This window comes from Saccopteryx leptura, chromosome 1 (genome assembly GCF_036850995.1).
Source record: "Saccopteryx leptura isolate mSacLep1 chromosome 1, mSacLep1_pri_phased_curated, whole genome shotgun sequence".
NCBI classification, from domain to species: domain Eukaryota; kingdom Metazoa; phylum Chordata; class Mammalia; order Chiroptera; family Emballonuridae; genus Saccopteryx; species Saccopteryx leptura.
Window position 1 is genome coordinate 351,829,122 of NC_089503.1, and position 27,663 is coordinate 351,856,784.

General features: G+C 40.4%; 1 protein-coding gene across 3 annotated transcripts in view; it reads right to left on the reverse strand.

Annotated features, from left to right (window-relative positions):
- Nucleotides 1-27,663, reverse strand: part of KCNQ5 (potassium voltage-gated channel subfamily Q member 5) — a 592,119-nt gene that overhangs the window by 76,534 nt on the left and 487,922 nt on the right. For 2 of the 3 annotated variants that reach the window (XM_066359020.1, XM_066359021.1), the window contains exons 7-9: nucleotides 20,524-20,619; nucleotides 8,508-8,602; nucleotides 2,845-2,871 (exon numbers count right to left, since the gene is read on the reverse strand). In XM_066359020.1, coding sequence (XP_066215117.1) covers nucleotides 2,845-2,871; nucleotides 8,508-8,602; nucleotides 20,524-20,619 — 218 coding nt within the window. The remainder of the gene's footprint in view (nucleotides 1-2,844; nucleotides 2,872-8,507; nucleotides 8,603-20,523; nucleotides 20,620-27,663) is intronic. The other variant, XM_066359022.1, reaches the window with a different exon arrangement.

Here is a 27,663-nt window from a genome sequence, read left to right on the forward strand (position 1 = left end):
ATTCTGCTTATCTGAATCATCATCAATAACTCAATATCCCCAAACTGTAAAGGGCTCTCTGCACTTGACTGGTACTTATTCCAATTGAAATTGGGCCAGGCATTAGCCATCAATATTCTGGACTCAGATCTGCTTTCTGCTAAGGGAGGATTCTCATTATAAGTGCATTTTCCTTTGTGCATATTCTAGTTGAGTAAAGGCCAATTTGTTATTTTCTAAGATGGCACCGTTGCAATTATTATTACAATAGTCTTTCTGTATTTATTATGCATTATTATAAATCTCATTGCCTATGGTACACAACAAGGTGAAAGCTAAGGTAATATTAAAATGGGAGCTTCAGCTTATTTCCTTCAAATTATTGAAATGTTCATTTTCCCCCTCTTTTTATAGTTCTTCTCTTTCCCATTTTTGTTGATGTTTTATCTCCTTTTGCATAAACTACTTGGGGTCAGAGACATTTTATTACACTATCCAAGAATTATTTACTGAGCACAATCTCTGTCAGAGTTTCACATAGGAGAGTGTGATGTATATTTGGGGGTAGAAAATGTAAGTGTTTGAAGTATACACGCACAATGTGTTTCAAGGTTTGTTTGTTTTTTTGCCAATTGTCCAATGACCACAGAGAAGCAAGAACTCTTTGTGTGAGATTCTCTAAGTCAATTACTTGGCTCAGTTGTTCTGTATATATTCAAACCCTCAGGTGAGTTATCTTTGAGAACCTCAGTCAAAAGTATGCGGAATAAATTTTAATGTTTCAGGTGTATTTGAGCATCATGAAATTTAAAGAACTCGGCTGGTCAACTTTCTGAATTTTGACAGCTGACTGGGAGGTTCATTTTGGACCGAGGGACTGAAGTTTGATAACTGCCTTTTAACCCTGTCATTGCTCTCTGTCTTGCTAAGATTTGGAAAAAGTGCAATATCATTGTGTCAACTCATGGTGACCCCTCACTCAGGATGGCCATGGAGGTTGCACTTTAGCAAGGCCACGTGATGTAAAAACTTACTCTTTCCGTGTCAACAGCTCTGGTTTGGGGGGGTGAAACCAAGATAGATGACCTTACTCTCAGGTAGCTAGTAGGCTTGTGCCAAAGGTGGCCTCTGACCTCAGCATTTGGAGACCCATCACTCTTTAAGATAAGTCATATGTGGGTAAGTCCTGAGAAAGCTTTTCAAACATCGCCAAAGACACTAAAACAGCTTATAATGGCTTTGACTTATCTTGTGTCACTTTTTTCAAGTAACGTTGTCACAATGGAAGGTGGAAGGATGGCAGGGTCTGGCCTAACTCTACCTCTACCAAGTAAGAGAAGGGGCTTTAATAGCGTACGCTGTGTAGGCTTACCTACCCTGGAGAGACGCTTGATGTCGAACATCCTACCACATCTATCACTCATCACAAATAAATGCATTTATGATTTGGTTTGTGAATCTTTTTAAGTGTTCATACAAGGCAGAAAAGAGTGACCTAGAACCTCATCACCCCAAGTGAACTTTCAAAACTAGTTTCAGTATTGTATAAATATGTTATGATTAATGCTATTAGTATAACAAAGCTAAAGGAACAATCCCTGGATCCATATGTACCCCTATCAGGGCTAACTATAGGCAGGGGTCACTTTTGTTGATTCATTACTGAAGCAAGTGGCAATAACAGAGAAATGACTGTGCCCTTCTTCCCTTCCAGGCCCCTGGGATTCTCCTGCTGGTTCTGCCTCTGCTACTTCTCACACTATCACCTGGTTCTGTCCTCCAGGGCTCTGCTCCCAAACCCAGACCCTGGGGTCCTTACTGGTGCTCACTAATACAGATTAAAATGACAGCCTTCGCTTCTTAGTCTCTCCAGGTGTAAATCTCTGCTCTTCACTCTGATAAAGCTTTTTCTTCTAATGCAGAAAGAATGACCCTAAATTATTATTATGATTATTTAGTTCAAAACTTTAAATTATTTGGTGAATAAGAGGAAGATTATCTTCTTATTAAAGAATAAGGTTTGGGGAGAGACTCTTCTTTTGAATCAGGTCACCTGCGTAAACCTCAGGGCTTGGTGAGCTGGAGATGGCACAGTGAGACTGTTCTCACCTCCTGCACACAATGTTCCTTTGCCAAAAAAAAAAAAAAAAAAAAGACACCAAAACAAAAAAAGAACCCAGCCAGAACCAGTTTCTCACTCTAAAAGAAGCATGTTGCCTGACTAGGCGGTGGCGCAGTGGATAGAGCATTGGACTGGGATGCGGAGGACCCAGGTTCAAGACCCCGAGGTCGCTAGCTTGAGCTCGGGCTCACCTGGCTTCAGCAAAAAGCTCACTAGTTTGGACCCAAGGTTGCTGGCTTGAGCAAGGGTTACTCGGTCTGCTGAAGGCACTGTGGTCAAGGCACATATGAGAAAGCAATCAATGAACAGCTAAGGTGTCATGGCAAAAAACTGATGATTGATGCTTCTCATCTCTTTCTGTTCCTGCCTGTCTGTCCCTGTCTATCCCTCTCTCTGACTCTCTCTCTGTCCTTGTAAAAATAAATAAATAAAAATAAAATAAAATAAAATAAAAGAAGCACCTTGATGAAGCGATTATATCTTGTCCTGCTTCTCGGGGTTTAAATATTTGGGTGAGAGTTCTGTCTGGGAAAGTGGTAGCAAGGAGGAACCAAAGACACTTGAGTGCCCCGGGGGAGCGGGAGGGGGAAATCAATAACACAGCAACCTCTTCAGGCAATCTTGTGAAAGGTCACTTTTAATCATCTTGTATTTGTTGTTCGATTTTACTCACATGAGACACATTTAAAACATCTGTTAGGCACAGATATATAAACACACATGTAGCAGAAAAGATCACAAACCTGCTTGATGTTTCCCCTTGCTCTTTCCTTCAGGTGCGTGCAGACAGAAGAGAAATGATGATAAAAGAGTGAATACATTTATAGCACTTGATAGTGGCCAAACTGGAGATTGGGAACTCAAGTACCTTAAGTAATTCTTTTCAAGCAAGATCCATGGAAGCAAATTTAAAAAAAAATAATAAACATACCCAACTTTTAAACGTATATTCTTTGTGGCACAGACCAGAGATAGCATAACATTTACTTAGAAAAACTGCTGCCTACATGTAACTAAAACTATGGGCTCTTCAACAGCCAGAGTTGCCCGTGGTTAAGAAAATGTGGTTCTGATTTAACCAGCACCAGCCGAGAAGCTTAGAATGGGGCTGGTTACAATGTAGCTGTAGCCCCTGCACTTTAGACAGACTTTTGGGTTCTTCATGTGGATTCATTCATGTGGGACTTGTACCTCAATCACTTGTTGGGGAAGATGTTGTTTTTCTATTGTATAAGGTATGAATTCTCTTGGAAAATATTAGGCACATAGAAAATCTCTTAGAATTATTCCAGCCTAGTGTTAGGGTGTTTTTAATTACCCACTTTAGCAAGTTCAGGTCTATGGGACATGGTGCACATGATCTGTGTGCCCCTTTGGCAGACACTTCACTTTCTTGTGGGTCTTGATTTTTTTTTTTTTTTTGTATTTTTCTGAAGCTGGAAACGGGGAGAGACAGTCAGACAGACTCCCGCATGCGCCCGACTGGGATCCACCCGGCTCTGCCCACCAGGGGGCGATGCTCTGCCCCTCCGGGGCGTCGCTCTGTCGCAACCAGAGCCATTCTAGCACCTGGGGCAGAGGCCAAGGAGCCATCCCCAGCGCCCGGGCCATCTTTGCTCCAATGGAGCCCTGGCTGCGGGAGGGGAAGAGAGAGACAGAGAGGAAGGAGGGGGGGGGGGCGGGGGTGGAGAAGCAAATAGGCGCTACTCCTATGTGCCCTGGCCGGGAATCAAACCCGGGGTCCCCGCACGCCAGGCTGACACTCTACCGCTGAGCCAACGGGCCAGGGCCGGTCTTGATTTTTTTATGAATAAATCGAAGGCATTGTATTGGATAACATCTAAATTCTGACTTCTTAGGACACCCTTAGGCATCCTTGTTGCTTGACAATTCCCTATAGTTTCATAAAACATTTGACTCATTCCCTAAAATAGCATGTGTACCTGTGTTTCACCCTTTGCATAGCCTTCATTCTCTTTGAGAAGAAAATCAAGAAAAATATGTTCCCTCTATAAAACCTCTTGTTATTACAACAAAATTTGAAACAGCAACTGCGGAGACCTCAAGTAAAATGTAAGAGACAAGTCAGACCTGAGGGTAAGAAACTTCTGGGTGTATCCCTGCAGGTTTGAGTGGGTGTGGCATGCCCTATTACCGTGGCCGCCTCTCCCCCATCTACTCACACAGTTCTCACACCTCTTTCCTGTCTTTCTCCCTGGGATGGGGTTGTGGAGTTCAAAGCATCCTATCCTATGTCTAACACTGTGGGGAACAAGAGCACGGCTGGTATTCTTTCACGGTGTGATAATGATAATGATGATGACGCTATTCGTAATATGACCCGCTTTGCTGACCATCGACACTGCTCACAAAAATTAGGGGATCAGGGAACGTACAGATACTCCAGTACTTTCAGCCTTTTGTACAGTGCATTTTCACCAATGAAATAAAAGTTGGTTTTACATCTCATTTGCATAATAAAACAACTTTCTTTGACTTGTTTGCTTTTCTGATGTTTTTGTTTAATAAAAAAATAAAATGCTTTTTTTTATTGCTTCATATTCATTTTGAAATATCTCCTAATTTTTGTGAGCAATATATTTAAAACTGCAGCCACAACTGCTTCTTAATTCCTTCCTTAATTTTACTTTTTTCTTTAGTATTCATCACTATCTAATCTATTATATATCTTATTTTTATTATTTATTTTTGTTTTGTTTTGTTTTTTTTGTATTTTTCTGAAGCTGGAAACGGGGAGAGACAGTCAGACAGACTCCCGCATGCGCCCGACCGGGATCCACCCGGCACGCCCACCAGGGGGCGATGCTCTGCCCACCAGGGGGCGATGCTCTGCCCCTCCAGGGCATCGCTCTGTTGCGACCAGAGCCACTCTAGCACCTGGGGCAGAGGCCAAGGGGCCATCCCCAGCGCCTGGGCCATCTTTGCTCCAATGGAGCCTCGATGCGGGAGGGGAAGAGAGAGACAGAGAGTAAGGAGAGGGGGAGGGGTGGAGAGGCAGATGGGCGCCTCTCCTGTGTGCCCTGGCCGGGAATCGAACCCGAGACTTCTGCACGCCAGGCCGACGCTCTACCACTGAGCCAACCGGCCAGGGCCTATTATATATCTTATTTATTTTTACTGTTTTTTTTAGCATCCTTTGAATATATATATATATATATTCCATGAGGCCTATGATTCTAATCTTGTTTTTCTCTTTCACTGCTGTGTTCCGAGTACCTGGAATAGTACTTTGTACATAATAGGTACTCAATGAATCCTTGTTGAATGAATGCATTAATGAGTGAATGATCTCTTCCTTCAAAAGGTTTTAGACCCTGAATGTTATAGGGAAAAATACACTATGCAAATAGAAAAAAAGTTTTAGTCTGTTTCTCACTACATATCACTTTCTGCTCATAAGCCACTTAGCTTGATAAATGTAAAAATATTCCTCTAAGTCACTGTAAATTATTTTCCTCACAAACCTACACACTTGATTAAAGCAGATTTGCTTTCTAAAACAAAGGTTCTAAACTTGGCTTCAGGGAGTTTATGACGACATTAAAATTGTAGGCAAAGTTTTAATATTTTATGCAGTAAGCATTTTCTTGGAAAAGAGTCCATAATTACCATCCCATTCTCAGTGGTTTAACAAAAAACAAAAACAACAACAAAGATTAAGAACCACTACAGTTTATAACAATGAAGCACAGCTGATGGGAGAGATGTTAGGACATCCAGGAATCCCAGAGCTTTGCCGGTTGAGGGTTGACTGCTGTGGAGTTCTGGACAAATAGCTGTTATTAGTGAATGGGGCCAAGTCTCAGGGGCTAAGGAGAGTGGAGGAGGGAGAGGGAGGGGCAGGCTTGATGACCACAGTGGAACAGGGGGCATGCAGGTGTTGGCATTAGTTTTCCTTCCTCTACTCCCACTGAAAATAGGGAAAATATCAAAGGAAAAGAGAGAAATTATGTGAGTAAAATAATAGTTTGTGTCCTGGAAGAATCTCATTCAATATATAGTTTTTCCAGGCTTCAGAATGAGTTTTAATTCAAAAACTGAGGGAATGGGAAGCCAAATAACCACTTATGGTGACAGACCACTCTCTTCTGTCACTTAAGAACCATCTTTTGGTTTTTCTGCCAGCCTTCTATTGTGAACTTGCTATATACTGCTCACAAAAATTAGGGGATATTTCAAAATGAATATGAAGTGATTAAAAAAAAAGCATTTGATTTTCTTTTTATTAACCAAGAACATCAGAAAAGCAAACAAGTCAAAGAAAGTTGATTATGCAAATGAGATGCAAAACCAACTTTTATTTCATTGGTGAAAATACACCATACAAAAGGCTGAAAGTACTGGAGTATCTGCACGTTCCCTGATCCCCTAATTTTTGAGAGCAGTACATTTACCTGGGAACCTTTATGACAAAAACAAATACAATTTTTATGTAATTCCATTTTTGGCTCATACCCTCAAGGAGCAGATAGCACAAGAGTTATATTTCTTTTTTTTCATACTAAAACTTTGAAAGAGTCCAGTACTCAATAAAGGGAATTTAACTGAATTTTAAGATTTAAATGAAAAGAGAATTCTCATCCATATATTCAGTAAACAACAATCGTGTTTCTGTCCTTGCTAAGGTTCCACCCCTATAAAATCCTGGTGTTCTATGTCTGTCACAGGTGCTGTCAAAATTCTGACACCAATTTTTATTTTTTTGAATTTTTTCTGGAGAAGCAGGAGGCAGAGAGACAGACTCCCACATATGCCTGACCAGGATCCACCTGGCATGCCCACCAGGGGGTGATGCTCTGTGCATCTGGGACGTTGCTCTGTTGCAACCGGAGCCATTCTAGTGCCTGAGGCAAAGGCCATGGGGCCATCCTCAGCACCCGGGGCCAACTTTTCTCCAATGGAGCCCTGGCTATGGGAGGGGAAGTGTGAGATAGAGAGGAAGGAGAGGGGGAAGGGTGGAGAAGCAGATGGGTGCTTCTCCTGTGTGCCCTGGCTGGGAATCAAACCCGGGACTTCCACATGCCAGGCCGATGCTCTACCACTGAACCAGCTGGCCAGGGCTAATACCAACTTTTAAGAGACATATTCCATTAGAGCTTAGAAGTTATCTTGCCCAACGCTTGTCCTTCACTTTGCGGATGGGAGAGCTGAAGCCCCCCCACAGGCCAGGGCAATCCAGCAGGTCCCATCAGTTACAGATGGATCTGCCACCCGCAACAGCCTGTGTTCTGCTGCGTCCCACACCTTTGACGCTGCAGTTCCAGGGAACGCATCGTGAAGGTTTCCCCAGCCAGTTTCTCTTCCACATCAGTAAGGAAGAAATTCCTCTCACTGAGCCATAGTAGTTAGGTACTCGAATCCTAGGAAGCCACTAGGATTAAGGTTCTATGGGACTATAAAGGAAAACAACTAGTGCTCTAAAATCTTAAGTCCTATAAGTGATTTGATCATGTTTGACCAATTCGGGTAACTGACCATTATAATCAAGCTGGGTGACTCACAGGAAGACTTGACCTCGACTGACTTATTTTGGTTGTTTCAATGAAGATTTCTTTAATTAGATGGTATTTATGATTTAATATGTGCTCTGCTAGTTGAAATGGAGTCCAGAATTCCAGGACTAAGGAAATTTCTGGAAAATTAAAGTTCATGTGGCAAGCATCAGGACTGTTCACATTTCCTCTGGCTCTCTTGTCCTCCCAGGCACGTGGCAGCACTGCACTTCCCTGTCCTCTTGGAGTTTCGGCATGGCCAGGTGACACGCTTTGGCCAATGAAATGTGAATGTAAGTGATGTAACTTTTAATTTTGAACGCTAATTCCAAATTTTAATCTGTTTAGTTTCATTTGCTTCGTTGTAAACCATAATCCTTCTAGGACTCCAACTCTTCTCTTATTTTGTTACTGATATTAGTTTGATTTACAAGTGAAAACCTAAGGGCCCTCCTATAAGGGGACATGTCCGAGAAACGGCCCCGAGGGACTTCATGGAGCAAAGATACATTGCTCTCAACGCTCTCCCCGCTTGGGATCAGGTGAGTGATGGAGATTAAACAATCATTATTTTTAAGAAGCAGTAGTGCTTACCTTTAGAATTCTGGTGGGTGGTATGGAATGAGATATGAGAGAGTAAACATTAAATAGTAGAAACAACTCTCTACAAAAAAGTTTAAGTGCCTTTCATCTCTAAGCCCCTCACATCTATGGATGGTGAGGAGTGACGCTGAGTCCACTGAATTTTGTGCCTGAGCTGCTGCTAAACGGGTTGGAATCTCTCGAAGAGAAAGAGAAAGACAAGCCCCAAATCAACGCTCTGGGTATGTGTATGGTTTGCTTTTCAAGTTTGAAGACACTGCTACCGCGCCAGCTGTCACACTGATACCTACTTGGTAGGGCTGCAGGTGTGCAAGGCCTTCAAGTGCGGCTTCCAGGTTGCAATGGAGACAGATTTCTCATCAGCTGCATAACTACGCCAAACACACTGCAGGTGATATATGTAGGGACATAAAAAATAAAAACAAAAAAGAGGGAAAGATAGAGTGAAATAAAGGGCAATTATTATGTTCATACACATTAAGAATCTTTTTCTTGTCATACTCAGCCCTGACAAATGTCCAGAGACTGATGACCACTTTGGCATTTGCAGCTGGCTGTGAAACATATACTGCCACATCTGTAGAACTGCTTTTCAAAACAACTCACACCAAAAAACAAAAGTCCTAAGAAGTGTAACATGAAGCAATTTTGAATTGGTTAGGCAGAGATATGACAGTATCTGAGGTAAGCTACCTGAGCATGAACATGCACTCCAGGACCCAACTGCTCATCTTTAGTCACTATTTGAGAAGACGGAGGTAAATGACTACTGAAAACCCATGGTGCCACTAGGAAGCTAACTAGTAACTGGCTAGTAAACTGATGACCACCAGGGTATGTTAATGATTTAGTGAAATTTCATGAAGTTGAACTATGTGACAATTCTAATGCTAAAAATAAAGACAGTGATAACAAAAAGCAGGGCTAGCCTACCAATGGTGAGGCAGTGGATTCAGCAGGGATGTTGAGGCCCCTGTCAGAACACCAAGGGCCCTGGTTTGAAATCCTGAGGCCGCTGGTTAGAGCATGGGGTCGCCAGCTTGAGTGTGGGGTTGCCAACTTGAGTGCGGGATTGCTGGCTTGAGCATGGGATCATTGATATGATCCCAAGGTTGCTGGCTTGAGCAAGGGGTCACTGGCTTGGCTTGAGTCCCACCCCTTCAAGGCATGTATGTGAAGGAATCAATAAACACCTAAAGTGAAGCAACTACAAGTTGATGCTTTTAATCTCCTTCCTCCCCCCCCTTCCTGTCTCTATCTCTCTCTCTAAAAAACAAAAACAAACAAACAAAAACAGGGCTAAACAAGATAGAGGAAAATGTATTTTCTAGGAATATAACTGGAAAGCACTTAAGGATTTAATGTCATGATCTAAGAATATGTTTGTACCTCCCTGTAAAACATATGCTCTGTCTACTTCATATAATTACACTTGACATATATAATGTGAAGCATTTCCCTGTAATCCTCACAGAGTGTGAAGTAAGACCTTCTATTTTATAGATGAAAAAAAGAAAGGTCCAGATAAAATAAGAGGTTTACAGAAGGTTAAGAGGGTTGCCTAGCCTTGGTTTTAGAATCTCTCCACTGTCCTGAGCTGATTGCTCCATGACTGTTGGCAAAGCTTCCCTCTGAACTGTTCACTGTCTGAACTCACTTTCAATATAGATTTTGGCAAATTTCTTTCCTATGTAATAAGTCTGAAAACATTTCTAATGACCAAGGGTTTACTCCAAAATTCTGAGAGAAAAAATTTTATTCTAACTCATCAACCAAAGCATTATATTTTATGTGGCAAATTCATTTAAATAAGTCACATTCCTGCTATGTAACTATCATTCACAATTGTCAAACCTACAATGAAGAAAACAGTGATCTAATAATGGTCCTTTTCCTGAGAATATTGGATAAAGGTGTGCTGAACAAAAAGTTAAAAATTAACACAACTGCTTTGGAAAACTGCCTGGCAGTATCTATTAAAGCTGAACACATACAGATTCTATGACAATGCTACACATTCCTACATATATGCTCTGCAGATACGTTTATACGTGCTCATTGAAATAGATGGACCATTAGGTGGAAAACAACACTATTCTTCATAAACCAGAGTTGGAAATGCTCAAACACCTATCAACAGTAAAATAAATAGACACAATGTTGTAGAGGATCTGAATAGGAACATAGAACAGGAACAGAGCTCAGGGCCCTGAGGCAAAAGCCACAATAGTTCCACTGACAAAAGTACTGAAGGCAGTACAATAGGGATAGAATTAGCAATTCTGATTAATAAATAGGTGGGGACATTTGAGCTACTCCCTTGCCCTTTTGTCTGCTCTAAAGAAGTTCCCTTTCCTGACTTATTCATTCTTGTCTCTGCTTTGATTTGTGTGTATCTATAAATACCCATGAGGACTAGGGGTTGGGCCTTCTCATGAAACCTGTGTAGGAGATTGTGAGGCGGGCTCCTCTAGGTCCCTTGGTGCACGCCATGTGGTCTCCAAGTAGCCATTGTGACATGTTGTGAATATTAACATAATGAAATAGTACAGTGAGAGCACACTGTAACTACACTCAAGAATATGGATGAACTCATGCATATTGATGAGTGAGAGAAACAAGACACAACAGAGTGCATGCTGTGTGATTCCATTTCCATAAAGTACAAACTAATAAATACCTCAAGGGAAACAGGTTTTTTTTTTTTTTTTGTTGTTGTTTTTAAGGGAAATAGGTTTTTAAAAGGTGGCACAGTGGTTGCCCTGGGGGGACAGTGACTGAGAGGGCACAGAAAAATCACACTCTTTTCTGTGCTGGTTGCACATATAGGAGCGCTCAGTTCTCTTAGGATACGTGGTCTTTTCTGTATGCACATTACACTTCAATAAAATGTTCAAGAAGTGATATTAAAAACTAAACTAAAAAAATATAGTAGGACCTGAGGGTTTTTTAATGTTATTAAGGAAAGTTTAAATAATTGAAGCAGAATGCCTTGCCTAGAGCCTTACTCTAACGGCTCATGTTAATCTATCCTACAAATCTGTGAAAACTTAGCTGAGCCTCTTGGCATCTTATAGAAAATAAAGCAATTATTGTTGTATCAGTGTCAGATTTTGCAAATATTGTACAAACACAATTTAGACAGTGGTCTAGCGTAACGAAAACACTTGGAATTATCGTGGCAGCTTCTTCCATAGAGAGGCCCAGAGACCCTCCAATGCCATGAAGACGTAGGAGCTGTTCTAACTAAACACTTCTCATAGAAAGCACCATATATACATAACTCAGGTACTCTGGAAACAAGACTCACTAGAATGAGAAGCACACAGCAGGTCTGTGCATTATTAGATACCCGTGAAAAAAAATCCATAACAAGACAACAAAAATGAGACCAAGACATCACCTGCCAATGTTATATAATTGAGGGTAGAAGAGGTCACTCTTAGAAAATTGAAGATTTTCTTAACAATGAGACCTGGCTTCCTGCTCTTTTTTCATCAGATTGATCTCCATGGCTAAGCTCTTATGCTTTTCACTACTCTTTCCCTAAATATGTCTTGTAAATGGGAGGGACAGAAGGAGCACGTGGTATCCACCTTGGGGCTGATATTGTTAACAAAGTGGAAGTGGGAAGTAGAACTTTATTATTCTTAGACTCTAATAATGTTGTCCTGTCCTTAGTTCTCTCTCTGTTCTAGTAGCGGAACCTCAAAACCACAGTCATGAGATCAAGTAGCTGATGTTCCCATATTTCAAGCCAAAAATCACATAGTGGTTGGCAAGAAAAAAATAATGCCCCAGAGGGATTTAATTTACACGGCATATATACTCCAAAGGATGAGTCAACAAGGAGCAAAATGAAAGCCAAATTTACCATTTACCAGGCGACTCCAGAGTTCTAGGCAGCCAAATAAATTCAAAATTTGGTCTATAATTATAACTACAATGTCAGTATAATTAAAATTTTAGGGAGTATTTAGTTTGTACTGTCTGGAGTATTACACATTTGACCCTTTCTAAAAATTTTAATTTCAGCTGACCATCCAAAAGTATAATTAACATAGAACTGATTATTTTCAGGGTACATAATTTAATAAGTTAGAGATATAAAAGATTCAGGGTGAAAAACAGTAATTCCTTTTTCCACCTTGCTTCTCACTGATTTTTGTTCCTTATACGTAACTGCCTTCACTTCTTAGAGTTGTTGCTTCTATTTATATATATATATATATATATATATATATTTTTTTTTTTTTTTTTTTTTTTTTTTTTTTAAATTTATTTTTTACAGAGACAAAGTGAGCCAGAGAGTGGGATAGACAGGGACAGACAGACAGGAACGGAGAGAGATAAGAAGCATCAATCATTAGTTTTTCATTGCGCGTTGCAACACCTTAGCTGTTCATTGACTGCTTTCTCAAATATGCCTTGACCGCGGGCCTTCAGCAGACCGAGTAAACCCTTGCTGGAGCCAGCGACCTTGGGTTCAAGCTGGTGGGCTTTTCCTCAAACCAGATGAGCCCGCACTCAAGCTGGCGAGCTCGGGGTCTCGAACCGGTATCCTCTGCATCCCAGTCCGACGCTCTATCCACTGCGCCACCGCCTGGTCAGGCAGTTGCTTCTATTTTTAAGAGTCCTAATTTTTTTTAAGTGAGAGGAAGGGAGCTGATGAGGCAGACTCCCACATGTGCCCAGACTGGGATCCACCCAGCAACCCCATCTGAGGCTGATGCTTGCGGACAAAGCTATTTTTAGTGCCTGAGGCTGATCCTTGGACCAACCGAGCTACCCTCAGGGCCCGGGATTGATGCTTGAACCAATCCAGCCACTGGCTGTGGGAGAGGAAGAGGAAGAAAATGAAAATGGAAGGAGAAAGAAGCAAATGATCACTTTTCCTATGTGCCCTGACTAGGAATAAAACCTGGGACGTCCATATGCTGGGCCGATGCTCTACCACTGAACCACTGGTCAGGGCCAAGAATCCTAATTCTAAGGACTGTTATCATACTTATATTTCTTAATTTTTCAATTTTAGGCACTATCAATCAATCAATCAATTAATTAATTCTTTTTTTTAGAGAGAGAGAGAGAGAGAGAGAGAGAGAGAGAGGGATAGGGACAGACAGACAGGGAGAGAGATGAGAAGCATCAATTCATAGTTGCGGCACTTTAGTTGTTCATTGACTTCTTTTTCATGTGGGCCTTAATGGAGAGGGGCTCCAGCCAAGCCAGTTACCCCTTGCTCAAGCTGGCTACCTTGGGCTTCAAGCCAGCTACCATGGGGTCATGTTTATGCTCTCACACTCAAGATGGTGACCCCATGTTCAAGACAGTAACCCCATGCTGAAGACGGTGACCCCAAGCTCAAGCTGGTGAGCCCATACTCAAGCTGGTGACTTTGGGGTTTCAAACCTGGGACCTCAGCACCCCAGGCCAATGCTCTATCCACTGTGCTACTGACTGGTTAAGCTCAATTAACTTCTTACCATGAAAAATAATGACATCTCTCTTACACATTCTCTTTCTTTTCTCTCATTCTACCAACAATTTTTAGTTGTTACTATTTCGTGTTAGCTTTATCATGATCCTGTAACTATTGTTCTTAGTTCAGCAATGTGATGTATCATGACATTTTCTTTTCTGCATAATTTTTTTTCTACTTTAATTTATTGATTTGCCTTTATGTACCTATTATGAATACATTCCTGAGTTCTCTAAAAGAACTCTAAACTTCCACTAGTTGAATACATCACAAAGCCCGTCAGTTCCGGTTTGCATTTCCCTGAGGTTCCTCTGGCTCTCTCTAGCCACCTGCTCACTCTGCTCTCCAGGCCTGTTGTGGCTTTGGTCTTGGGATTTCCCTTCACTATCATCCCAGAAATTCCCTTTGCTTTTTCCTGTGTGGGAACTCTTGTTTCCTGGATCCCAAAGCTCTTTTTCTTAGTTTATCTCTTTGTTTTGAAAGAACAATTCTATTCAAATAACTTCTTAAAACATTTTTTTAAAATCGTTATTGAGATATAATTGACTTACCAAATGGTAAGATATTTGAAGTACACATCGTGGTAAATATATATAGTTATATATGTATTTAACTTTAATATTTTGATTTGCCTTTATGTACCTACTATTCCCCCCATCTAGGTAATTAACATATCCATCACTTCACATATTTATTTTTTCTTGTGTCTTAAAACATTTACGTTCTACTCTCTTAGCAAAATTCAATGATAACATAGTGTTATTGACTAGAGTCACCATGTTTTACATTAGATCTCAGATCTTATTATATTAGTTTGTATATTTAATTTTATTTTTAGACCTTATTCATCTTATATCCCACTATGGAAAATAATATGGAGGTTCTTCAAAAAATTAAAAATAGAACTACCATACAATTCAGCAATCCCACTTCTGGGAATATATCCAAAGGAAATGAAAACAGGATATTGATGAGATATCCATGCTCTCATGTTCATTGAGGCATTATTCACAGTAGCCAAGACATGGAAACAACCTAAGGGTCCATCAATAGATGAATGGGGAAAAAATGTGGTGTGTGTGTATATATATATACATATATATATATGTATATGTATATATATGTATATGTATATATATATATAGATCAAGTAGATTCTTGAGTAAGAGTAAATGGAAGGTAAAGTTTTGAGATCTTGCATATCTAAAAATGTCTTTATGTTACTCTCATACTCAATGACTAGTTTTAAATATTATGTTGAAAATAATTTTTCTTATTTTGGAAACAGTTTTTCTTGTTTATCTTTAAAAAACGTTTTTATTTATTGCATTTTTAAAATTAAATTTATTGGGGTAACATTGGTTAATAATATATAGGTTTCAGGTGCACAGTTCTACAATATATAATATCATCTGTATATTGCATATTGCATTGTGTGTTCACCACCCCAAGTCAAGCCTCTCTCTCCAACACCATCTGTTTCCCTCTACCCTTCTCTACTCCTCTTATTCCCTTCCCCTCTTGTAATCCCCACACTGTTGTCTGTGTCTATAAGGATTTTTTTCTTTGCTTAACCCCTTCATTTTTTTAAAGAGTATTTTATTTTTTTTTATTTTTATTTTTTTACAGAGACAGAGTGAGAGTCAGAGAGAGGGATAGATAGGGACAGACAGACAGGAATGCAGAGAGATGAGAAGCATCAATTATCAGTTTTTTGTTGTGGCACTTTAGTTGTTCATTGATTGCTTTCTCGTATGTGCCTTGACCGTGGGGCTACAGCAGACTGAGTAACCCCTTGCTCGAGCCAGTGACCTTGGGTCCAGCTGGTGAGCTTTGCTCAAACCAGATGAGCCCGCGCTCAAGCTGGTGACCTCAGGGTCTTGAACCTGGGTCCTCTAAATCCCAGTTCGACGTTCTATCCACTGCACCACCGCCTGGTCAGGCAACCCCTTCATTTTAATATTATTAGTGACTATACAGTACTGATTCTTGAACTTTTGGAAATGTGCTGTCCAGAAGGCATTTAGGATGCTCCTGCTTTGCAAGTGTTCTGATATTTCACTATGATATCCTCAGTGTGAAATATTCTTTTTATCACAGGCTGGGCATTTGGTGGGTCCTCTTACTGTGGCCACTCAGTTTCAGAAAATTATAATGTAACATTTCATTGATAAAAATCCTCCCTTTAGTTTCCCTGTTCTCTTTCTGAGGTACTCATGTTACTTGGATATTTGATCTCCTGGAAGGGTCATCTGATAGTTCTCTTTTTTGTCTTATTTTCCATCCCTGTGTTTTTCTTTTACATTCTAAGAGATTTTCACAACTTTATTTTTGTTTTCTTTTATTCTGATGCCATATTTTTCATACCTAGGAACTTTTTTTTTTTTCTAAAACTGTTCTTATTTATGACTGAAGCACAAAAATATGTAGAATTTCTGTATAAGTGGTTTGAGTTTATTAACTGGTGGCCTCACTTTAAGGCAATGGGGTGAAAACACGTATATTTTACTAGTTAAAGCCAAAGTTAATAGACAGATAGAAAAATAGATAGATAGGTAGATAATTTTTTTTTGGGAGGGGGACCAGCTAACTTCCCCATATCAGCATCTTCTAATCTCTTCCTTTCAAAAAAGTAAGTCTATCTGTCAACATTTATTTCACAAAATTTCACTTAATTCTCCTGTTTCTGTTTCTAGTAAAGCATCTTGGCTCTACCCTGAATTGTCCCAATCTCTCCAGAAATAAACCTATAGCATGGAACTTTGAAGTACCTTTAAATACTAATCCTAAGGATTCAGTAATATATACATGAGGATGCAACTCCTGCTCTTTGAAAGGAGTGATGGATTCAAATTCAGACACTAGGGATTTGAGTCTTAGCTCTTTCTAAGCTTGTCCTTAGGATCAAGTGACATAATGTATCAGAAAACTTCTGCAAACTAAAATGCACTTCATGAGTCTTAGGTATTAATACTAAAAGTTGTGACACTTGGACAGGTATTCAAAACATTGGAGAGAGCTGCTTTCTTTTCCCAGACTGCTCCACTTAAAATGAAAACTTAAGTTAAATAAATCATGCAAAGATATAGACACAGCTAAATTTGCTGCAAGCTGCTGTGATGGGTTTGAAACTTTCCCCTCAAACCCTGCAATGCTGGTTAATTTAGTTGTTTCACCAACCACATGACAAAGCAGTTTGGGCATTTTGGTGCCCTTTCAGAAAGATAGTGGCTCTGGTGAGATTGGTCTTGGTCTTGATGCATTGTGTGTTCAGCAAACCAAGGCAGGCTTATTGGGTAAGAAAATAAGGCCCTGGACGGTTGGCTCAGCGGTAGAGCGTCGGCCTAGCGTGCGGAGGACCCGGGTTCGATTCCCGGCCAGGGCACACAGGAGAAGGGCCCATTTGCTTCTCCACCCCCCCCTTCCTCTCTATCTCTCTCTTCCCCTCCCGCAGCCAAGGCTCCATTGGAGCAAAGATGGCCCGGGCGCTGGGGGTGGCTCCTCGGCCTCTGCCCCAGGCGCTAGAGTGGCTCTGGTCGCAACATGGCGACGCCCAGGATGGGCAGAGCATCGCCCCCTGGTGGGCAGAGCGTCGCCCCATGGTGGGCGTGCCAGGTGGATCCCGGTCGGGCGCATGTGGGAGTCTGTCTGACTGTCTCTCCCCGTTTCCAGCTTCAGAAAAATGAAAAAAAAATAAAAAAAAAATAGCCTGACCAGGTGGTGGTGCAATAGAAAGAGCATTGAACTAGGACACAGAGGACCCAGGTTTGAAACCCTGAGGTCGCTGGCTTGAGCGCATGCTCATCTGGCTTGAGCATGGGCTCACCAGCTTGAGCGTGGAATTGTTGGCTTAAGCATGGGATCATAGACATGACCCCATGGTCGCTGGTTGAGTGCAAAGGTCGCTGGTTTGAAGCCCAAGGTTGCTGGCTTGAGCAAGGGGTCACTCACTCTGCTTTAGCCCCCTGGTCAAGGCACATATGAGAAAGCAGTCAATGAACAACTAAGTCAATGAACAACTAAGGTGCTGCAGTGAAGAACTGATGCTTCTCATCTCTCTCCCTTCCTGTCTGTCTATCCCTATCTGTCCCTCTCTCTTTGTTTCTGTCAAAAAAAAAAAAAACAAAAAAGAAAAGAAAATAAATAGATCAGCAAAAGAGGCTCGCTGTCTAGTGCATCCATAATAAAAATAAATTTCTATAACATAGAATCAAGGTTTAAAGCATAACATAGAATCAAGGTTTAAAGCCCTGAATTCTGGCTGAGGGCTAGCCAGGAAGAACAGTGAATACATTTAATAATTATATAATTTCTATAACAAATAACTAAATTAATTGCATTTGAATGAGGGAAAATCGTTTTTTAAATTAGGAGCTTCTAATTTAATTACTGAAACTACAGTTAGATGTTAAAAGTCCCCTTGAGCCTTTCAAGCCTTTCATTTTACCGTCTTTTTGTTCAGAACAACACGTGAACTAAAGTTTTAAGAAAAAGATCTGGAAGCTAAGTTAAGTAAAAGAAAAATTAATAATTTCATTCCACTGTTACCTATGTTTGTAGAAGTTCACTTATTGATCACAATATGTTACACAACCAAGTTCCATAAAATAAAATTCCAGATCTCCAGGAAAAACTGCTCCATCGGCCTCTTCTCCATCTTTTATAGGTTACCTAAGAGGAAGGCCCTGACTTGCTATGGCTGTAGACATATAATGTCTCTGGCAGTGATTTGTAGCAGGAGTAGTATCTATTTTCAAGTTCAGTTGAAAGTTGTTTTTGCACAATTTAGTATTTGGTAATGATAAGTTAGATTAAGAAAGTTCCTCCCATCAATCTCTATATCTGCCTTGTGAAATAGGATAGCCAACAGCTACATGTGGCTGTCAAACACTTGAAAAGTGGCTAGTGCACTGTGAACTGACTTTCTAAATTTAAACAGCTAGCAGCCACTGCACTGGGCAGCACAACTTGATGTCATCACAAGAGACACATGCTCAGACCTTCCTCAGAGGGCTCACTTTCTAACAGAATAGCTAATATTCTCAGATGTCTGTGGTAGAGAGTCCCGTTTTCATAGCTAGAAATATCAAACTTCTAGAGACAGAAGTGGTCGTAGTTTGAGTATGTGTTGAGAAAATATACAATAAAAAGCTAATAAATAACGTAGAAAGGGTTTCAAATAAATTTGAACTTTACTCATGAGCAAGTAGTCTAGGCATGTGTAAGGTACTGTCATTGGGCCTGTGGCCAGCCAGGGCTTGCTGCCTGGATGGACACAAGAGACCTAGGATACAACTTCTCCATGCACAGGTTGGAAAACATTGTTCCGGAATCAAAAGATTAATAAATGAAAGGGTAATTAAAAGATAAAAATAGTAAGAATAAAAGTTCTTTAGAAGTATGAAACACCTCACAATCAGTGAAGAAAAATCAAAGAATGAAAGGCTATCAGTTCTGGGCCTCAGGGTAGCTGTGTACACACTAGCATGTGTGACACCTCTTTCTTCACTTGGCTTCAGATCTAAAACTCCTACCACTTAGGAATATTTTCCTTCAAGAAAACAAAGCTTGCTTTATATTTAGTGTTCTTTTAAAGCCTGGAAGTTAAAAAAAAATAGAGACTATCAGTGGTTTGTATTAGAAGTCATGCCTAGTAGTCCATTTCTTTGTCAAGAGTTGCAGAATAGCTTGATTTAAAATTTAATATCCTCATTTAGTCATTAGATACAAAACAGATCTCTTCCATAATATAACTGGACCATGCTCATCCACTCCTTTGCCTTGCTTCCTTTCTGTTGAAGGTATTTCATACCACAGCCTGCGTGGAGGCTAAGGGTAAGGTCGTGTAGTGGTTCCCCAACCCCTCAACCCACCCACTTAAACCTACCATCCAAGTTAAAACAACGTGCTTGTTCCTACATCATAAAGACAGGTCTCCTAGCACCTCAGATCACCACCCCAAACCTCTTCTGTTAGGAGTTCTGGATCTCGCATTGGCTAGCAGGAAGGGAGGAAATGAGAATGCATAACCATTGTGCCTGTAATTGAATATCAACTCTATCTTGTGGCTCTATAGACAAATATATGTATATTTTGTGATTCTTAAGCAACTTGGTTCTAAGATAGTGTTACTCCCGAAAGATACATGGATTGCAAAAGGAGGAGCGTTCCCTTTTGTACTGAAGCAAATCCTGAGTTATAGACAATAAAGTAAAATGTTAACCTATATGTTATGAGTTAGCTTTCAAATAATATGCCTATGATTTCATATTCTCAAACACTGAAGTCGTCCATAATCCCCCAGCTCTTAAAATAAGATAACTATTTCAAATTATTGCTCTAGATGGCATTAAAAGAGATTTCACAGGAAGTAAACTTTGACATTCTAAACAAATATGTGTTCTGCCGATCAGTGGCATCCATCTGGCAGGAGAAAGTAATTGTAATGCAGGAAACAATGCCATGTTCTGCTCCATGGCTTAATGATCAATTATATTTCACTGAGTAATTCAGAAGACATATTAGGTTTTTCCAGGAGCAACACAGCTGCTAACCTCTGCATGGCCTTGCTGGCAGGACTAATTAACCTAAACAACACATGGACCATTTACTGAAAATATGTATTATTATTCTGTTTGGGATGGGGGACACTTGCTCAAATCCAAGACTGTAGATCAAATTCCAACTTCATAAAAACCCCCACAAAAAACCAAACTAAACCAAACAGTAGCTCTACAAAGCAATGAAGCACAGAGATTTGGAAGGGACCCAGCAAGCACTTACGGAGACAGATGTTGCCATCTACCTATTACACTGACATTTACCTGAATGAGGTTGGCAGCTGGGTTTCTTCTTTTTTCAAAGTGTTTCTGGCGGTGCTGTTCTTGTACTTTTAATGCAAAACCTGAGCCAAGAATGCCCTGGAAAGAAATGCAAAAATAGTACATAAGTTTTTTCAAAAACACTGTTAAAAAATACAAAAATTAAAAAAAAAACCCTCTAAAATGAGTCTAAGAAAAGACAAACATATGCAAGCTGTCCATAAATATACTACTTATTAAAAAAACACTGCTTACCTCTATTATATGATACCAGTGGCCATGGCAAGTGTTGGGCAAGACTGCCAAGAAATATAGCAACCTTGTTCTTTAGTGAATCCACTAGGCATTGCCATTTATTATCTTATGATATAGTAGAGGCACCATAATTACAAATAAAAATAAGCATTTTAAAAATGACTTGCCTTTGCGGGGCAGCTTAGTTGGTTAGAACATCATTGTTATAGGCTAGGATTGCGGGTTCGAGCCCTGCTCAGGGCCCATACATGAATTAACCGATGAATGCATAAATAAATAGAACAAAGAGTTGCTTCTCTCTCTCTCTATCTCTTTCTTCCCCACTCTTTAAATATCAATCAATAAAAAATATAAAAATGTCCTTTTCATGACTTTCTCTGTAACATTTCCTTATGTTATGCTTAGGTTAGAGCAAATGGTCCCACCCAGTAATGAAATAGAGTGACATGAATTCTGGTTTTGGACAGAGGTGGATTTTAAGTTTGGAACAGTGAAAGCCTTCCTGCTGTGGATATAGGAGTCTTTTTTAGCACTTTGACGGAACAAGTGAATTTAATATTTGCCGTGTGTAAATGTGATGGGGGGTTGAGAGGGAGTGTTTCGAGTCTGTCCCAGCTGAGCCCCCCTGATGCTGTGATACTCCACCCACCACGGAAAGTGAAAGCACGGAAAGCGCAGGTTCCCAGATGAGACCAACAGTCCTGAAGACATAGAGGGTTTTCCATTTTCTTGTTTGTACAATCAGGACAAGAGCATGGGTTATTATTGCAAAGCACACTCCTATTTCCCTGAGTTTTCATCTCAATCTTTTGACATTCCCTACCTTTTTGGTTTTGGCTCACCCATTCAGATTTTGGGATTAGTAAGATTAATAGTATATCCCTCTTATGTTGGTGTTATTTTTTTTTTTTTGCAGGTTTGCTTTCTTCTGCGTATCATCTTGATCTGCCAAAATTCTGGCTGTTTAAAACGCTCCCTTCTTTTCAGTTTGCTTCAATCTAACATTGAGGAATCAAGATGCTGTGTGTCAGCCTTGGGTTGACTTTTGGAGCTTACCAAATCCAGTCTCTGGGCTTTGTAAACCCCCACGTTATTGGCATGAGATGTGGAGCTTCCCGGATTTTACTTGCTAGCTATAAATTATTAGCTTTTTATTAAACTTCAGGGAGTCTAACCCTTAGATGAGGGACGAGTGTCTGATAAACACTAAGTCAATATTTGCCACAGATAAGGAACGGTTGTTTTTCTTTTCTTTATATCTTTAAAGCAGCTGGAGGATGGTATAGGCTGCCTGGGAGGTGGTGGGTTTCTCTTCTTCAGGACTTGGTAAGTCTCAGCTGGGTGAAAACTTGGCTAAAATATTTTTGGGCTCTAGATAACCTTTGACCTTCCTTTTTATCTTGAGAAACCACAGTATTGTACATCTGTGACTCACAATACCCAGATAATAAGTAATGTGATTACGATAGTCCCCTGGTTATTCACAGGGAGGCATTCCAAGACCCTCAGTGAATGTCTGAAACCACAGACAATGTCGAACCCTATATAGCCGATGTTTTTTTCCTGTGCATACACACCTATGATAAAGTTTAATTTATGCATTAGGCATGCTAAGAGAGTAACAACAATAGTAACAAAATAAAACAATTATGACAATATACTGTATTATAAGTTATGTGAATGTGGTCTTCCTCTGTCTGATAACTGATTTGTTAATAGAGATGGCTATCCAGTGACTAACGAGAGGGTAGGGTATACAGCGTGGATATGCTGGACAAAGTGCCAGGCAAGATGAAGCATGAGAGCAGAGATTCCATCATGCCACACAGAATGCCATGCAATCTAAAACTTAAGAACTGCTTATTTCTGGAATTTTCCATTTAATATTTTCCAGTCAAGATTGACCATTGGTAACAAACCACAGAAAGTGAGACTGCAGATAAGTGGGGTCTATTGTATACTTAAAATAGTTATATGACAATACTTTTTGCTATTAATTAGCCGTAATCAACTCCATTATTAGGATAAATGACTATATCATAAAATTAGTATTATGTTATAGGTTCTTTTTCCATCTCTTTCTCAGAGACTGTCTCTTGCTAAGATCTTCATCTCATACAGGTTGTGACTGCACAAACTAAACTTTGTAAAAGCCTGGACTGTATAATCTTGTTTTTAGATGTAAACATCTCCCTTCATTTAGAGGTTATAAAAATGGCTTTTAATTTCCAAATCCAGATCAATTATAGTAATTTCTTTTTTTTCTTTCTTTTTTTTTTTTCTGTATTTTTCTGAAGCTGGAAACGGGGAGGCAGTCAGACAGACTCCCGCATGCGCCCGACTGGGATCTACCCGGCATGCCCACCAGGGGGCGATGCTCTGCCCATCTGGGGCGTCGCTCTGTCGCGACCAGAGCCACTCTAGCACCTGGGGCAGAGGCCAAGGAGCCATCCCCAGTGCCCGGGCCATCTTTTGCTCCAATGGAGCCTCGGCTGCGGGAGGGGAAGAGAGAGAAAGAGAGGAAGGAGAGGGGGAGGGGTGGAGAAGCAGATGGGCGCCTCTCCTGTGTGCCCTGGCCGGGAATCGAACCCGGGACTTCCGCACGCCAGGCCGATGCTCTACCACTGAGCCAACCGGCCAGGGCCATAGTAATTTCTAACTCCTAAATTTTATTCTGCTATTTAGATCATTTAGGAAAGATTTAGTCATTTTCCTTTTAATGTCATTTTTCATGAAGTATAAATATGTAAGAGAATATGAAACATTAAAATTTACAACATATATTTATACTATGTATTATGGGTAAACCACTCGTACGAAGCATCGTTCAGATTTTGTAGATATTGAATTAACAATAATAGCTACCACGTTGGAGCAACTATGTGGATATGAGGTGCAGAGTTAAATTCCTTTTGAAAAGTGAAGACAGACCCTACATATCACAGACCTAGCATCGGCCAAACAAACTAAAATGTGCTAAAAATCATACTGCATTGCTTAGAAACATGTATTAGTTGATGGCAAATATTTGCTACATATCGCTTGCTGCAGACTGCACATTAAAACAGTTATTAAACCAGGACTGCTCATTATTTCATATGGCTCCATTCCAATTTTCTTCCAGTTCTCTTAGTATTCTGAATCTAATTGGAAGTCTGTTAAAATCAAATCTCTTATGTATATATTAATGTAAGTATATATATATATCCACATACAACTTACGTATATATAAAGTTTGTGTGCCATCCCTTCAAGTGTTGACACCAACAAATACAAATTATTAGAAATTGTGTTTTGATTTAATCCATTTTCTAAGATCATAGAAGTTAAAGTTTTAGGTTTTAATTTTTAGTATTATGCCGAGAGGGGCTGCATAAATACCAAGTGGAAAGAAAACATATTTTGGTAAACATTTAAAATAGTTATCCTTGTTATCTTCCACATTAAATGAGCCTAATTTGTACCCCACACATGGCAAACAGGCAAGACTGAAAGGTTCTCCTCTCAGAAGGGAGGGAAGCGTCCGGAGGAGGAGAAAGCCCTGTCCCTTAGGATGGAGCCAAAGAGCTAGGCAGTGGTGGGATTCAAATAATTCAACAACTGGTCCTCTGCCCTAATGTCCGTTTTAAATATTAAAAAATGATATACTGAAAGGTAGTTTATTATTTCATGCATTTAATACTTAAATAAGAACAATAAAAGAGGTATATAAAACTAGATTATGTTACGAGTCTTAAAATATTAATGAAAAAATATTAAATAATACCTGACAAAAAACAATAAAACTGTTACTTAAGATATTTTCATATTGCTTTTTGATTGGTGTCCTCACTTATGATTTTTTTCACCTATGGAAGGAATGAACATCACTACGGGCACTTAAAATACACTGTTGCGCAGATGAATGTTAAAAAAGAGTAAGGAATGTAAATTTGTGATTTCCACATTGGGTGGCTGCCCATTTGCCCACCTTAGAGAGAACCCTGATTACAAGTGGCCATTTTAACAACCAGTTTGCCAAACTCAAAAAATTAGGTGCCGGTTCTGCCGAACCTGTGCGAATCGCCTGAACCCCTCCCTAGAGCTGGGGCTCCCTCTACAAGCTCATTAGCCCTGGGTGCCAAGAGCCTTAGGAAAGGAACCTCCCAGTGGAGCCTGGGAAGGGAGACCTGTAGGACTTTGTGATACGCAGGAGTCTTCTGCTTTGAGGGAAAGATGGGCAAAGGCTCTTCTCTCTCTTGGTCCTTAGGTTTCCTGGGCAGTAGAAACCCTTAACAATGGTGGCCCATAATCCACCTCCAACTTTCTTAGCAAAAGGCTGATGAGCTGTCCTAAATTTCAGTCAGGCGTGTCAGCTGGCAGGTGCACAGGACACTGTGACATTTCCAGCCACCTTTTTTCTCTTTTTTTTTAAAGGTATACATGAACAGTTTAGTATTACACTAAGCATTCCGCACCTAATGTGAGGTTGCAGTAGAAGGATTCACAGTCAAGTTTACTTTTCTTGGCACGGTTAGGGAATATTCTGTTCTGTGCAAGCAAGTTTTTAGATTTCCAACATATATTAATTTAATCAGCATACACAAAACTTATTACCACTTTATTGGGAGACATTTCCAGGAATGATTATGTAGTCCTTGATCTTGAACTTAACAGAGTGACACAGTTGACTCTCCCTGTGGTGGTCTGGAGCTCCGTGCTGGGGACCAGGCACTGCCTTGTGCTGGCGCAGCGGCACCAGGCACTGTGCTGACCCTCACATTAATTGGCCTTAGGTCTTCACACATTTGGAACACTTGCTTCTTACGAGTTTTCTGTTCTTTCCCTTGTTAGTCTTTCACCATCTCTTCCTGTTGTAGTGTTTGTTCTATCAGCCTACCGTTAGCATTGCTGTTTATAATTGCCAAACTATCAAAATTTTCTCTAAATTAAGAAAAGGTTAGCATAGGTCTCACGGGGTTCACCTATGAGGGCAGCACACACACTGTTGTCGATTTCAACAGCCCAGAGGTCACCTACTTCCCTGTCGTTTCACTTGAACAGAGCTGTTACATGTGTAGCCTCAGGTGAAGTATAAACACAAAAGCAGCAGGTATTTTGTGCTGTTATTTTGGGGAAAAAGCCCAGGACAGCATTGTATTGCTTCCAAAGATATTTTTCTGGAGGGAATCTGAATATTGAGGTGGTTGCTGCTCTGTTCTACCTTGCTGAGGTTGCCAGGTAAGAGGAGTCTGGATGAGTGAGATGTTGTTTTGACTCTCTTTAATTTTGTCATTTCACAAAAGGAAATGCATATAGCTAGATTCATTTAGGATGATGCTTTTATTTGTGGCAAGCACTGGACTGGCATTATCATATAGGTCTTCACAAAATTTCTCAGGGGGTAATCATTCTCCCTCTATTATACTGATGAATAAATGTACCCAAGGTTATTGTTATAGGCTGAATTGTTTCCCCCCAAAATTCATATGTTGGAGTCCCAATCCCTAGGGTCTCAGAAGGTGACCCTACTTGGAAAGAAGTTCTTTACAGAAGTAATCAGATTAGAATAAGGCCATCGGGGTGGACTCCCATTCACTACGACTGGTGTTTCAAAAGAGAAAATTTGGACACAGACACGTCCTGTGGGAAGACAATGTAGACTCGAGGAGAAGACGACCATCTGCAAACCCAGGAAAGAGGCCAGGACACACCCTTTTCTCACGGTCCTCACAAAAAGCCAATGCTGCCCCTTCTTGGTTTTGAACTTCTAGCTTCCAGAACTATGTAGGACCATGCGTTTCTGTTGGTTAAACCACCAGTTTATGATACCTTGTGACAGCAGCCTTACCAAACTGAAATAGTCATCTAGGTAGTTTGTGACAAAAATAGAATTTGAAATAAGGTTTAATGCTCAAGCTTTGATGTGGTCTTTACAGTCTCTTTTCTGTGATTCTGTGTGGTCTGGGGCAGGGCCAGCTGGTCAGTCTGGAGTTGGGCAGCGGCTACGGGGAGACAGCTCCCTCTGCACTGGTGCCCAGGCAGAGAAGGAGACCGGCAGCTCCAGGCTGTGGTGCAGAAAGCCCCCACTCCCCGGGCTTCCCCTGGAGGGGTGCGCGGGGCCTCTGCTGGGCAGAGACTGTGATACCAGTCAGCTCGTGTCTGGAGCAAGACCAGGGCTCTTTTTTCCTTAAGCATGACTTCTGCCACTGTTTTAAGAACTCCTTTTGGTTGGCTTTGTTCCTTTCACGAGGGGATGGCATGAAAAAAGTGAGAACTTGCGGATGGAGGCACATTGCAATATTTTAACCAATTTCATTTAAAGAAATAAGAGGAGACACAACGATCAGGACAAGCTTCATCCATTAAGGAGAAAATAATCTGAAGCTTGGGGGAAGATAAATGTGCTCTTCATTCTGATAAGATGCAGAAACTGCTCGTTAAGAAAAATCAATGACGATGACAAAGAATAAATCATCTGGTATATTGAAAACCTTTTAAGGTCAGATGATTTTCACTCAGATGAATCTGAAGAGGTAAATACTCCGCTTGTGCACATCCACCTCTTCAGTAGCACGCATTATAAACCAAATCTGAGCCATCAGTTTAAAAAGAAATCTTTAAATTCTTACAAATATTCTAAATGTATTAGCAGCATGTTGACTGAAAGGTGATGCCATCGGAATTATCATTCAGTCATAAAGCCCAGCTGATATAAAATTCCCAAGGTACCCATCTCCAAGAGAAGACTATATTTTATAAATTATCCACATAGATAAATGTAGAAAAGTCAACATGATAGCAAAACAATTATATTTGTAAACAATATAGCTATGTTGCGGGCACGTCAGTTTGTGAAAGCTCACACTAATCAGCCTCTAAGATCCAATTTAAACTGCTTTATTTTTG